The sequence below is a fragment of the Saccopteryx leptura genome, chromosome 5 (assembly GCF_036850995.1).
Source record: "Saccopteryx leptura isolate mSacLep1 chromosome 5, mSacLep1_pri_phased_curated, whole genome shotgun sequence".
Lineage (NCBI taxonomy): Eukaryota > Metazoa > Chordata > Mammalia > Chiroptera > Emballonuridae > Saccopteryx > Saccopteryx leptura.
This window is the reverse complement of record NC_089507.1, coordinates 163,919,608-163,934,171: the sequence shown is the minus strand read 5'-3', so window position 1 is coordinate 163,934,171 and position 14,564 is coordinate 163,919,608. Positions and strand designations below refer to the sequence as shown.

General features: G+C 40.3%; 1 protein-coding gene across 13 annotated transcripts in view; it reads left to right on the top strand.

The window, feature by feature from the left end:
• Positions 1-14,564, top strand: part of BPTF (bromodomain PHD finger transcription factor) — a 178,824-nt gene that overhangs the window by 51,825 nt on the left and 112,435 nt on the right. For 10 of the 13 annotated variants that reach the window (XM_066386493.1, XM_066386491.1, XM_066386499.1 and 7 more), the window contains exons 3-5: positions 2,957-3,180; positions 8,704-8,907; positions 9,432-9,620. In XM_066386493.1, coding sequence (XP_066242590.1) covers positions 2,957-3,180; positions 8,704-8,907; positions 9,432-9,620 — 617 coding nt within the window. The remainder of the gene's footprint in view (positions 1-2,956; positions 3,181-8,703; positions 8,908-9,431; positions 9,621-14,564) is intronic. The other 3 variants (XM_066386496.1, XM_066386495.1, XM_066386492.1) reach the window with 1 other exon arrangement.

Here is a 14,564-nt window from a genome sequence, read left to right as displayed (position 1 = left end):
TTGTAAAAAGCTTCTAACAGAAATACACTAATCTCATGCCTAACTGATTTGAAAGAGCAAAAGTAGCCTGACTGGTGGTGGTGCAGTGGATAGAGTGTCATCCTGGGATGCTGAGGCCCCAGATTTGAGACCCCAAAGTTCCTGGCTTGAGTGTGATGTCATCAACATGATCCCATGATCCCTGGCATGAGCCCAGAGGTTGCTGGCCTGAAGCCCAAGGTCGCTGGCTTGAGCCCAACGGGTCACTTGCTCTGCTGGAGCCCCCTGATCAAGGCACATATAAGAAACAATGAACAACTAAAGTGCTGCAACTATGAGTTGATGTTTCTCATCTCTCTCTCTTCCTGTCTCTGTCTCTGTCTCTCTCTTGCTCACTAAAAAAAAGAAAGAGCAAAGCAAGATAAAGGAACCCTTTATTAATCTTTTTAAAATTTTTTGATAATATTAGATAACCATTTATTTTATTCATGATATATCCCTTTTTCAGAATTACTTAATGATTCATTCCTGGAGTTGTGCTAAATGTTTATTTATTTACTACCTTAACAGTAATAATAATATTTTATATTCATTGATTGCTAATGATGTACTCAGCCACTATGATATATGCCTTATTATCGTAACTTTGATTGTTAAGGTGACCCTGCAGACAGGTACTGTTATGGTAAAGAAAATGCCTCAGAGGCCCACAGAAGTTGTGTCTTGTCCATGTTCACACATCTCATAAGTGACTGAGCCCATTTAAAGCCAGATCTTTCAACTTCCTGAATTTGTCTTTGAGTAGACAGGAAAGTTAAACTTTTTCTCATCAGGTACCTCACACGCACTCCTGAATTCTGGTGGGGTTTTTTTTTGTTTTTTTTAATTAATTATTATTTTTTAGACAATTAAATTTAACAAGGTGACATTGGCCAACCAGAGCACATAAATTTAGAGAAAACATCTCCACATCATTTGGACAGTTGATCACACTGTATATCCATCACCCAAAGTCAAATCATCCCCTGTCACCCTATATCTTGTTTCTCTTTAGGCCCCTCTCCTCCCCCACTCCCCTCCCTCTCTTCCCTTCCCCTTCCCCTTCCCCTGGTAACCACTGCACTTATATCTTTATCCACGAGTCTCAATTTTGTGTCCCACCTATGTATGGAATCATACAGTTCTTAGCTTTTTCTGATTTACTTATTTCACTCAGTATAATGTTGTCGTAAATGGTACTATGTCACCATTTCTTTTTTTTTTCTTTTCTGAAGCTGGAAACGGGGAGAGACAGTCAGACAGACTCCCGCATGCGCCCGACCGGGATCCACCCGGCATGCCCACCAGGGGCTTCGCTCTGCCCACCAGGGGGCGATGCTCTGCCCCTCCGGGGCGTTGCTCTGCCGCGACCAGAGCCACTCTAGCGCCTGGAGCAGGGGCCAAGGAGCCATCCCCAGCGCCCGGGCCATCTTTGCTCCAATGGAGCCTTGGCTGCGGGAGGGGAAGAGAGAGACAGAGAGGAAGGAGGAGGTGGGTGGGGGGTGGAGAAGCAAATGGGCGCTTCTCCTATGTGCCCTGGCTGGGAATCGAACCCGGGTCCCCCGCACGCCAGGCCAATGCTCTACCGCTGAGCCAACCGGCCAGGGCCATGTCACCATTTCTTATGGCTGAGTAGTATTCCATTGTATTTATGTACCACATCTTCTTTATCCAATCCTCTATGAAGGGCTTTTTGTTTGTTTCCATGTCATGGCTACTGTGAACAATGCTGCGATGAACATGAGGATGTATGTGTCTTTACGTACCCATGTTTTCAAGTTTTGGGGGTATATACCCAGTAGAGGGATAGCTGGGTCATATGGTAGTTCCAATGAATTCCTTTTGAATGAGAGAAGAAATACCATTACATGTGTTTCTCTATGTCTGGTCCTAGACATAGTTAGTGACCCTCCCTGTTCTACCTCTGTTACAAGTGAATGGGACCTTGGGAGAGATTTAAGCAGGAAAGGAAACTGCTCCTCTTCTCTCCAGTTTGAGCTTTGATTGTCCGTAAGACAAGAAGAGCAGTGAGATATTATTGCTACATTGAGATGACTCTTTCAAGAACAGGAATTTAGCAGACCATTTACGCCATTTCAATGGAAAAGCTTCTAAATTATATTATAATGTAGACCTGTTTTGAACCTGCCATGTACAGTCTAAATATTTCTAGGTAATATCTGCTTATCACCTGACCAGGTGGTCGCGCAGTGGACAGATTGTTGGACTGGGGCACAGAGGACCTAGGTTTTGAAATTTTGAAGTTGCTGTCTTGAGCACGGGCTCACCAGCTTGAGCCCAGGGTCGCTGGCTTGAGCGTGGAATCATAGACATCACCCTATGGTCTCTGGCTCAAGCAAGAGGTCACTCGCTCTGCTGTAGCCTCCCCTCCCCCATCAAGGCACATATGAGAAAACAATGAACAACTAAGGTGCCACAACGAAGAATTGATGCTTCTCATCTCTCTCCCTTCCTGTCTGTCTGTCCCTATCTGTCCCCCCTGTGTCTGTCTGTCTGTCTGTCTCTCTCTCTCTCTCTCACACACACACACACACACACACAATCTGCTCATCATGTGTTGCAGTGATGATTTTAAAGTCAATTGAAATATAACCAGGACTATCCACCATATACTCACACATTCTGAATTTTGAGATCTGTTTTTCTGTCATGTTTTTAGATATTCTTATTTACTACTCATAAATTCTTATCCTAAACTGCTGTAGGCTAGGGAATCAAAATAATTAGAGGTTGCTCAAATAAAATATGAAAAACTTGATTTGAATGAGACTTGAGGCGATCATTTGTGAACAAATTTGTTGAGCTTTTAGTGCAGAAGCTTTTTGTTACATTTTTAACTTCTACTGGATGGGCAAAGTTGTCAATTACGTGCCATTATGTCTAACATAGGAAGTGTTTTTGTACTTTTTTTAAACAGAGAAGAAGATACAGAAAATGAAAATGAAAAGAAAATTTGGTACTACAGTACAAAGGTCCAGCTTGCAGAATTAATTGATTGTCTAGACAAAGATTACTGGGAAGCAGAACTCTGTAAAACTCTGGAAGAAATGCGTGATGAAATTCACCGGCACATGAACATAACTGAGGATTTGACCAATAAGGCCCGGGGCAGTAACAAGTCCTTTCTGGCGGCAGCTAATGGTGAGAGGGGAAATTTCTCATTTTACTTTTTGTTATATTTGATAAACTTTTGGAACAAAATCACTACAAAATTTGAAAATGTATTAAAACTTTCAAGTGTGTATTATTTTACTTGAATTCTCTATTTCATTTTCCCAGGACAACTTTGTTCATCCCCAGAAGAAATTTGTTCATCCCAACATGAATTAGGGATGCTACGCATTAAATTTTTTTTTGTTTGTGTGTGTATGACAGAGACAGAGAGTCAGAGGGAGGTACAGATAGGAACAGACAGACAGGAAGAGAGAAAGATGAGAAGCATTAATTCTTTGTTGTGACACCTTAGTTGTTCATTGACTGCTTTCTCATATGTGCCTTGATGGGGGAGGGGGTGTGCTATAGCAGACCGAGTGACCCCTTGCTGGAGCCAGCGACCTTGAGCTCAAGCTGGTGAGCTTTGCTCAAACCAGATGAGTCCATGCTCAAACTAGTGACCTCGAGGTCTGGAACCTGGGTCCTCTGCGTTCCAGTCTGACCCTCTATCTGCTGCGCCACCACCTGGTCAGGCCAAAGTATTTTTTTATTTTTCTTCTTATTTTAAAATTTTTATTTATTGATTCTATAAAGAGAGGAAGGGAGTGAGAAGGCGAGAGAAAGAGAAACATCAGTTTGTTTTTCCACCTATTTATTGGTTGATTCTTTTATGTGCCTGGACCAGGAATTGAACCTGTATGACCATGGCATACAGGGATGACTCTGTAACCAAATTAGCTACCTGGCCATGGTCAGGGATGCTGAGCATTTTATAGTTTTGTATATTACCATAGTCACTACTGTATTTCCCAAGTTCTTTGATTGTTTTTTTAATTCAACTATCTTATTAAACCTTTCTGGGAATCCTATTTTTAATTACAAGAAATAGTATTCTTTTTAAACTTATCAAGAATGATTAAGTATAATAATAGTAATTTCAGAATCACAGCCTGTCCTAGTGACCTTTTTTTGTATGACTTGACATTTTTAACCTCTCAAATAGCATACATCCTTTTAAATTTAGAACCCTCTGGTTTTTATGTATATGTTCATTTTAGGAGAATTTAATTCTATTTTGATAGTTATATTCTTTTCTAATATTTTATGAAAGTTTTCAAATATACAGAAAGGGTAACAATTATACAGTATATTAAATGTCATTTTTATTCTACAATTTACTATGTATTTGTAACTGTAAATGGTTTATAGTATTTATTTTATCATATATCTTTATGATAGTGTGGTTTTTTTGTGTTTGTTTGTGTGTGTGTGTGTGTGTGTGTGTGTGTGTTTTGTGACGGGGACAGAGAAAGAGAGAGAGGGACAGATAGGAAGGAGAGAGCTGAGAAGCATCAATTCTTTGTTGTGGCACCTTAGTTGTTAATTTTTTAAAAATTTTTATTAATTTTTAAAATTATGTTTACCTTAGTTGTTCATTGATTGCTTTCTCATATGTGCCTTGACTGGGGGACTACAGCAGAGTGAGTGACCCCTTGCTCAAGCCAGCGACCTTGAGCTTAAGCCAGTGACCTTGGGCTTCAAGCCAGCGTTCTTTGGGGTCAAGCCAGGGACCATGGGGTCATGTCTATGATCCCATACTCAAGCTAGTGACCCTGTACTCAATCTGATGAGCCTGCGCTTAAGCCAGCAACCTTGAGGTTTTGAACCTGGGTCCTCTGAGTACCAGTCTGACGCTCTATCCACTGTGCCACCACTTGGTCAGGCTGATACATGCATTTTATAATGCTTTATTTTGCTTGCTTGAAGTTTATTTTTGGAATACATTTTTGTAAGTAAAGACGTTTTTAAAACCTGGTATATTCTTTCAGTTTAGTTTTGAAATATTCTTGCAAAATAATATAGAATGCACAAGTTTATAAAATGTGTGTGTTAAACTGATTAATTTTTCTTTCATCTTTTAAGGATTTTTTTCTCCCCCTGACTATTTTTGGTTTGTTTTTCTTGTGAGTATGGATATAGTAGTTTTTAAAATCTAAAACAAGAATATCTAGACTGTTTAATACATATTTGCTTAATAGTATAGTAACATGATAGAATATTTGAAATTAGAATTTTTATAGAAAATTCAGAGATCTGCAGTCATTCTGTGCTTTTCATGTATTCATTCATTTATTTATTATTTAATGAGAGGAGGGGAGTCAGAGACAGACTCCTGCATGTGTCCTAACTGGGATCCACCTAGGAAGCCCACTAGAGGGTGATGTTCTTCCTATCTGGGGCCCTTGCTTCCGTTGGAACCAGAGCCATTTTTTTAGCGCCTGAGGTGGAGGACGTGGAGCACGTGGAGGACGTGGAGCCATCTTCAGTGCCTAGGGCCAACTCACTCCAATCAAACCATAGCTGTAGGAGGGGAGAAGAAGAGAGAGAGAGATAAAGAGAGAGAAGCGAGAGGGGGAGGGGTGGAGAAGCAGATGGGTGTTTCTTCTGTGTGCCCTGACCAGGAATTGAACCTTGGACATACACACTCTGGACCGACTCTCTACCCCTCAGCCTGTTGGACAGGGCCTGTGCTTCTCATCTAATGCAGATGGTCTAAACTTATAGTAGGATTTCGTTAGGGAAGTTGGGTGGAATGTGCAACAGTTAAGGAAATCTGGCAGTGGGAGATCAGTGTGGAGCTATGTTTGAAAGTGAGAAGTAATATGGCTATAAGAAAAGCAGATAATTTAATTTTTCTAAAAGAGAGTTCTTTTTTAAAAAAAGTGATTTGAGATACTTCCATTGATAAGTTTCACGTACTTATTAGGAAGAGTAAGTGCAACTAAGGTAGATCAGAACTGAAAGCAGTATATTTAGATAGGTCAAGGGATGTAAGGAAATAGTATAAAAAAAGGATCCTGGAATGACTTTGATGGTGAGGAGGATAAAATAAGCCAGTTACAGTTACTTCCATTTGAAATTCTCCATTAGCTGTCTTAGATGTTCATTCATTCCAAATTCTTGTAGAAATTAGTAGAGAATGGGCCCTGGCCGGTTGGCTCAGTGGTAGAGCGTCGGCCTAGCGTGCGGAGGACCCGGGTTCGATTCCCGGCCAGGGCACATAGGAGAAGCGCCCATTTGCTTCTCCACCCCTCCGCCGCGCCTTCCTCTCTGTCTCTCTCTTCCCCTCCTGCAGCCAAGGCTCCATTGGAGCAAAGATGGCCCGGGCGCTGGGGATGGCTCCTTGGCCTCTGCCCCAGGCGCTAGAGTGGCTCTGGTCGCAACATGGCGATGCCCAGGATGGGCAGAGCATCACCCCCTGGTGGGCAGAGCGTCGCCCCATGGTGGGCGTGCCTGGTGGATCCCGGTCGGGCGCATGCGGGAGTCTGTCTGACTGTCTCTCCCTGTTTCCAGCTTCAGAAAAATGCAAAAAAAAAAAAAAAAAAAAAAAAAATTAGTAGAGAAGTTGCGAGAGTGAGGAATTAACTCCAGGCAGCTCAAGCATAATCTCTTTCAGAAAGGTTAATATTCTTTACAAGGTTTTTCTAATCCTAGGAAACATTCTAGATACCTACAATTTAAGAAATATTGATGAAAATGAAGGTAGAGAACACTTAAATAAAGGAAATAGAAACAATGAAATATAATAATCCAAAAAGAAGTACCATGGGTTGCATTGCATTAAAAATGTTGAGAGAGAGAGAGAGAGAGATGTTGCACAGGCAGGAAGAAAGGGACAGATAGGAAGGGATAGAGATGAGAAGCATCAACTCATACTATAGTTGTGGCAACTTAGTTGTTACATTGATTGCTTTCTCATATGTGTCTTGACTGGGGGGGGCTCCAGCCAAGCCAGTGACTTCTTGCTTAAGCCAGCGACCTTGGGCTCAAGCCAGTGACCATGGGGTCCTGTCTATGATACCACGCTTAAGGCAGTGACCCCATGCTCATGCTGGCGAGCCCACGTGCAAGCCAGCGGCCTTGGGGTTTTGAACCTGGGTCTTCCGCATCCCAGGCCTGTACTCTCTCTACTCACTGTGCCACTGCCTGGTCAGGCAAAAATGTTTCTTGTTTACAAGCATTTTACTCTAGTTGGTAAATTTATATCTCATGGATGTATACAGTTTATCAATTCTGAAAACTGCTGTATGTATACTAGTATTGACCAAATAGATACATTGTAGATAATGTTAACCAGCTTTCTCTTGTTGGAGAAAGAAGTTAGAAAGGAGCAACAGGGCAATGCTTTAATGACCCACAAACAAGATAGTTACTGAAAGTTCTAAGATAGTTAGTAATCATACTCCTAATTCTATAACAGGTACACCTATTAGTGGTGGATTTCTAGGGCTGGGGCAAGGAAAACACAAGGTAGCTTAGAGCATCTTTTGCTGGAAAGTAAGGAAGGTACTGAATGAATGAGTGTATGAATGATCAAATGGAGTAAGTGAAGGAGGTGTGTTTAAAGGACAAAACACTCCAATGGCCAAAGGCTGAGCAACAAAATAAAAAGTGGTAGTATTAGATCATAACCCAAAGAATATCATTAATATCCCAGAGTCCATGCTGATACACCGTGTGATCTGTACCATGCTGTGGAAGTACTGTTCAAGCTGAAAGAGGATTAGAGCCCTTAGGCGTTCAGTGACCTCTGCCCCCTCCCAGAATAGTTATGGGACTTCAGGGAGAAATGTTTCCAAATGGGCCTCTGTTTTCTCATTTTATAGTGGAGGACTGAAGGTTGAGTAGCTTGTCTAGGGTCACACAGCTAATTCAAGTCAGATCTGCACTAGGTCATGGGTCTCTAGGTTTTTTGTTTTTGTTTTTGTATTTTTCTGAAGCTGGAAACAGGGAGAGACAGTCAGACAGACTCCCACATGTGCCTGACTGGGATCCACCTGGCAAGCCCACCAGGGGCGAAGCTCTGCCCACTAGGGGGCGATGCTCTGCCCCTCCGGGGCGTCGCTCTGTTGCTACCAGAGCCACTCCAGCGCCTGGGGCAGAGGCCAAGGAGCCATCCCCAGCGCCCGGGCCATCCTTGCTCCAATGGAGCCTTGGCTACGGGTGGAGAAGAGAGAAACAGAGAGGAAGGAGAAGGGGAGGGGTGGAGAAGCAGATGGGCGCTTCTCCTGTGTGCCCTGGCCGGGAATCGAACCCGGGACCTCTGCACGCCAGGCCGACGCTCTACCACTGAGCCAGCCGGCCAGGGCGGGTCTCTAGGTTTTGCTCACTATACCATGTTCCCAGATTGTGTGTCTATGTCAGCTTACAGTTTTTATTATATGCCAGAGAAGATGAAAGTAATCTATAATCAAGTCTCAATTTCAAAAGATAGACAAATTTTTCCTATTTAGAAAAAGAACCTAAATTAGCATGTATTTTTTAGAAATGAAGATAACCAAATTGAGCTCTCGAATTATCAAAAATTTTATTGATACTCTTGATCTTTAGTTCATAGTTCTAATGCTTTTTACATACATATTTAACTTAATAAATTGAATTGAAACTCTTAATTGGCATTTGTAGTACTTTTATATTGGAAACAAAAATTTTTATTTGTTTTTATTATAGAAGAAATTTTGGAATCCATAAGAGCAAAAAAGGGAGAGATTGATATTGTTAAAAGCCCAGAAGAAACAGAAAAGGACAACGGTGACCCTGAGAATAGCTCCAAAGATGCTGAGAAAAGCAGAGAGGAGTTTGAAGACCAGTCCCTTGAAAAAGACAATGACGACAAAACACCAGATGATGATCCTGAACAAGGAAAATCTGAGGGTAAAAAAGTTACTTGGTTAAAAAATTTCATCCGTGTTATTAAGGAAGCCTCCAGTTTACTTGCAAAATGAATTATTTTTATACAAACAATTATTTAATTTTATATTTCTAAAGAGATTAGGATAACCTTTTCCCTTGTAACATACATAATCATTGTAATGAGTTTTGTATATTGATTGATTTGCTATAATGTTATACTCATATCTCTATTTATACTTCCTAATAAGATACCATTTCCCTATGAGGTTTGTTGGTGAGCAATCATTATTTTAATACCAGAATATATATATACTTTTGTATGTGATAAAGATTTTTGTATTATAATTACTAAAACATTTTTAACATGTTAAATATTTTTAAATACACTTTTCATTACCTATTGCAAAAATAGCCCAGAATCTCTTGCTTCAAAATGGCCGTCAAATTGGTGATCACTAATATTTAGTAGTTGATTGAATGTGGCCATGTGTCCTAAAGCAGTTCTAAAGAATATCTTTAAAGTTTTGTTGTGCATTTTACTGTAGAGCCAACAGAAGTTGGGGATAGAGGTAACTCTGAGTCAGCAAATCTTGGCGACAACACAACAAATGCTTCTCCAGAAGAGACTAGTCCCTGTGAAGGGAGGAGTCCCGTGGGTTGTCTCTCAGAAACCCATGATAGCAGCAACATGGCAGAGAAGAAGGTGGCATCTGAGCTCCCCCAGGATGTGCCAGGTACAGAGGGCAGTGTATCAATGCCTCTGTAATGGGGGGAATCCTTCCCTTTTGTAGTAAAAGCTGAATGTCACCTGAGTCTTTTAAATATATATGTTCATTCATGCTGCTTGCTTACATAAGTGTCATCCCTGACTGCTAAATTGTCACCTAACATTTGGAGTTTGACATGTGTTTTTGCACTTAGTGCTTGAAACTCATCATAATCCTTCATGCTTTTTTAAAGTTCATTTAGCTGTTTTTGTCTAATAGACTTATTCATGTATTTTATCACCGGACTATAATGGCAGATATTTTGGTTTTAAGTACTTAACATACTAATGGCTCAGTGTTGAATGATTTGACCATTCCAATTCTGTATGTGCTAACAGATTAATTTTATGTTTGCATGGGCTCATGTTTTTTTAACATTTCAAACCATAATATAATAGAAAACCATTGTTATAAAACATTTTTTGTAAGATATATTTGACATAAAAATGTAAGTTAAATAAATAATTCATATTTTTAGCTTTTTAAAATAGAAATTATGCTCAAAGTAATGTATACCGCACCAAGAATGTTGTTATGCTATTGTTTTTACACTTTTAAAAAATGAAAAAAGATTTTTTATTATAGGAACTGTGTGTATTTTCTGAAAAAGAAATTAGAAAATTTAAATAAACAAAACAAGAAAATAAACACTGGCAATTGTACTAAAAATCAAGAATTATAGTTAATAACCTAGATGGAAGTCCTGAAAGATTTTTTCTATGTATTTTTAAAATTTCACACAATTCTTGCCTTTCTCCTTTTCCCCTTTATTTTTAGTCATACTGATTGGAATGTAGGGATATCTTATGATTTGAGCTTACAGTTCCCTGGTGACTGAGGATGTTGAGTGCCTTCTTGTGTATGTCTCTCTGTGTGTGTACACATGCATAAGTGTATGTAGATCATATGTATTATCTTTTGTGAAGTGCCTCTGGATCCCTTTGTTCATTTTCTATTCAGTGGTCTCTTCTTGGTTGTTTCATGGGTAAGGGCAAATCCAGTCCCTCTACTCCTTGACTAGAAATATAAGTTCCTACATTGATTTTTGTGTGTGTTAACCCCGTCTCATACTCCATGTGGTTGTGATGTATTTTCATTCTTATGTATTGTTGCATCCAGTTTATTAATATACTGCTCACAAAAATTAGGGGTTATTTTATAGCTTCATATTCATTTTGAAATATCCCTTAATATTTGTGAGCAGTGTATTTTGTTTAGGATTTTTGTATCTACTTTTATGAGTGAGACTGGCTTACAGTTTCCTTTTCTGATAATGTCCATGCCAGGCTTTGGTGTCAAGATTATGTGGGCCTCATAAAATGAGTTAGAGTAAGTGTCTATTTTTCTTCACCTGCGAGAGTTTTGTGGGTTGGTGGTGTTTATTCCTTTTTTTTATGTGACAGAGACAATGAGAGAGACAAAGAGAGGGACAGACTGACAGGAAGGGAGAGAGATAAGAAGCATCAGTTCTTTGTTGTGGCTCCTTAGTTGTTCATGGTTGCTTTCGCATATGTGCCTTGACTGGGGGATACACAAAGTGAGTGACCCCTTGCTCAAGCCAGTGGCCTTGGGCTTTAAGCCAGTGACCATGGGGTCATGCCTGTGATCCCGCACTCAAGCCAGCGACCCGCGCTTAAGCTGGTGAGTCTGCGCTCAAGACAGTGACCTCGGGGTTTTGAACCTGGGTCCTCAGCATCCTGGGCTGATGCTCTATCCACTGTGCCATTGTCTGGTCAGGCAGTGGTGTGTATTTCTTAATGTTTGCCAAAGCCTTCTGGTCCTGGAGTATTCATTGTGGGAAAGTTATTCATCATAGATTTTATTTATTTGGTAATAATGGGCTATTTATATTTTCTGTTTTCCTGTATTTTTTTTTAAGATTTTATTTATTGATTTTATAGGGAGAGTAGTGGGGGAAATGAGAAGCGTCAACTCGTAGTACTTTATTTTAGTTGTTCATTGATTACTTGCCATATGTATCTTGATCAGGAAAGTCCAGGGTTTTGAACTGGCAACCTCAGCATTCCAGATGGACCCTTTATTAACTGTGCCACTATAGGGTAGACTCTTGTATTAGTTTTATAGTAAGTTACATTTTTCTAGGACTTTAAATTTTATTTACATCAAACATTCCATCTTTTTATTATTTACAGGATCTGTAGTGATATTTTTTCAGTCCAGAAATTGGTTATCTGTTCTCTCTTAATCTTATCTCATAGAACTGTTAAAAATTTTTATTAGTCTTTAAAAAAATTACTTTTGTCTTTGTTGATCCTTTTTATGTTTTTCCTAGTTTTTTTTTTTTGTGTGTGTATTTTTCTGAAGCTGGAAACGGGGAGGCAGTCAGACAGACTCCCGCATGCACCTGACTGGGATCCACCCGGCATTCCCACCAGGGGGCGATGCTCTGCCCATCTGGGGTGTTGCTCTGTTGCAACCAGAGCCATTCTAGCACCTGAGGCAGAGGTCATGGAGCCATCCTCAGCGCCCGGGCCAACTTTGCTCCAATGGAGCCTTGGCTGTGGGAGGAGAAGAGAGAGACAGAGAGGAAGGAGAGGGGGAGGGGTAGAGAAGCAGATGGGCGCTTCTCCTGTTTGCCATGGCCTGGAATTGAACCCGGGACTCCTGCACGCCAGGCCGACGCTCTGCCACTGAGCCAACTGGCCAGGGCTGTTTTTCCTAGTTTTTAAACATTTTTATTATTTTCCTTCCTTTTGCTCTCTTTACATTTTTGTGGATTTTAACCTAGTGGTCCCCAACCCCCAGGCCGCAGACCAGTACCGGTCTGTGGGCCATTTGGTACAGGTCCTCAGAGAAAGAATAAATAACTTACATTATTTCCATTTGATTTATATTTAAGTCTGAACGATGTTTTATTTTAACAAAAATGACCAGATTCCCTCTGTTACATCTGTCTAAGACTCACTCTTGACGCTTGTCTCGGTCACATGATACATTTATCTGTCCCACCCTAAAGGCCAGTCTGTGAAAATATTTTCTGACATTAAACCGGTTCGTGGCCCAGAAAAGGTTGGGGACCACTGTTTTAACCCACTCACCTTCTGCCTTTTTTTTTTTTTTTTTTTTTTACAAGGACTGAGAGAGAGTCAGAGAGAGGGATAGACAGGGACAGACAGACAGGAACGGAGAGAGATGAGAAGCATCAATCATCAGTTTTTCTTTGCAAGACCTTAGTTGTTCATTGATTGCTTTCTCATATGTGCCTTGACCGCGGGCCTTCAGCAGGCGGAGTAACCCCTTGCTCGAGCCAGCGACCTTGGGTCCAAGCTGGTGAGCTTTTGCTCAAACCAGATGAGCCCGCACTCAAGCTGGCGACCTTGGGGTCTCGAACCTGGGTCCTCTGCATCCTAGTCCAACGCTCTATCCAGTGCACCACCGCCTGGTCAGGCTCTGATTATTAAAAAAAAAACAAAAACCACTTCAGTGAGGTATAATTGACTTACAAAGAGCTGTACATGTTTTATGTACAATTTGATGAATTTTGAGATAAATCTAAAACCATGAAATTATTACCACAATCTATGGCATAGACATATTCATCACCTCCAGAAGTTTCTTAAGCCTTCTTTATTGTTTTTCTCCTAGTTTCTTAAGACCTATGCTTTGATTATATTTAGACTTTATTTATTTCTAAGTCTGCTGTTGAAGCTATTTGTTTCCCCTCTACGTACAGCTGCTGTAGCTGAACCTCACATGTCATATTGTCTTTATCACTCAGTTTAAAATATTTTCTAATTTTCATTATCATATTGTTTTATGGTTATTATTTTGATTTTATGGTTCTTTCTTATAATCCATTGTTTGTATATTGCTTAATACCCAAATATTTGGAAATTATCTAGTTATCTTTTTGTTACTGATTTCTAACATAACCCATGTAGTCAGAGAACATTCTGTGCATGATTTGTTTAGGCTTATTTTATGGTCCAGCATTTGGTTAATGTTGATAAATGTCTCATATGTACTAGGATATGTATTGTTAGTTGTTGAGTGCAATGTAGGACAATTAGATCAAGGTATTTTATTGTTTTTTTCAAATCTGTGTCCTTACTACATTCTCCCCCCTCTCTGCAAGATACTTTTAAATTATTTATGACTATTTATTGTAAAATTCCCTGAGTTTTTGCATTATGTAGTTTGTATATCTTTTGTGGAACACAGATTTTTAAAAAAATAATATGGGAATTTAAAGTCTCTTTAGAAATTCATCTCAGAAAATGTATAGAAATATATCTACTTCAGAATTTCTTTAGAAATATATGTATTCAGGTTATCCTTTTCAGCTGTTGTCACAGAGCATTATGATTTTCATATAATATGAGAGATGATATGCAAAGAAAAGTTAGAAATTTATGGTCTAAAAAATATAGGAGTGAGGAACATAAGCAAAACCAGGCCCTGGCTAGATGGCTCAGCGGTAGAGCATCTGCCCAGCGTGTGGAAGTCCCGGGTTCGATTATCAGCCAGGGCACACAGGAGAAGCGCCCATCTGCTTCTCTACCCTTCCCCATCTCCTTCCTTTCTCTCTCTCTCTTCCCCTTTTGCAGCCAAGGCTCCATTGGAGCAAAGTTGGCTCAGGCGCTGAGGACGGCTCCATGGCCTCTGATTCAGGTGCTGCCATGGCTCCAGTTACAACAGAGCAACACCCCAGATGGGCAGAGCATTGCCCCCTGGTGGGCATGCCGGGTGGATCCCGGTTGGGCACATGCAGGAGTCTGTCTGACTGCCTCCCTGCTTCTACCTTCAGGAAAAAAAAAATACAAAAAGACCCCAAGAAACAAAAAATAAAGGACAGATTTTTTTATTGGATATGATCAGTGATCAGAAAGATTTTATGTCATTAAACTTAACGATTCAACTGAAAAAGTTGGGCCATATTTGGGGAAATGT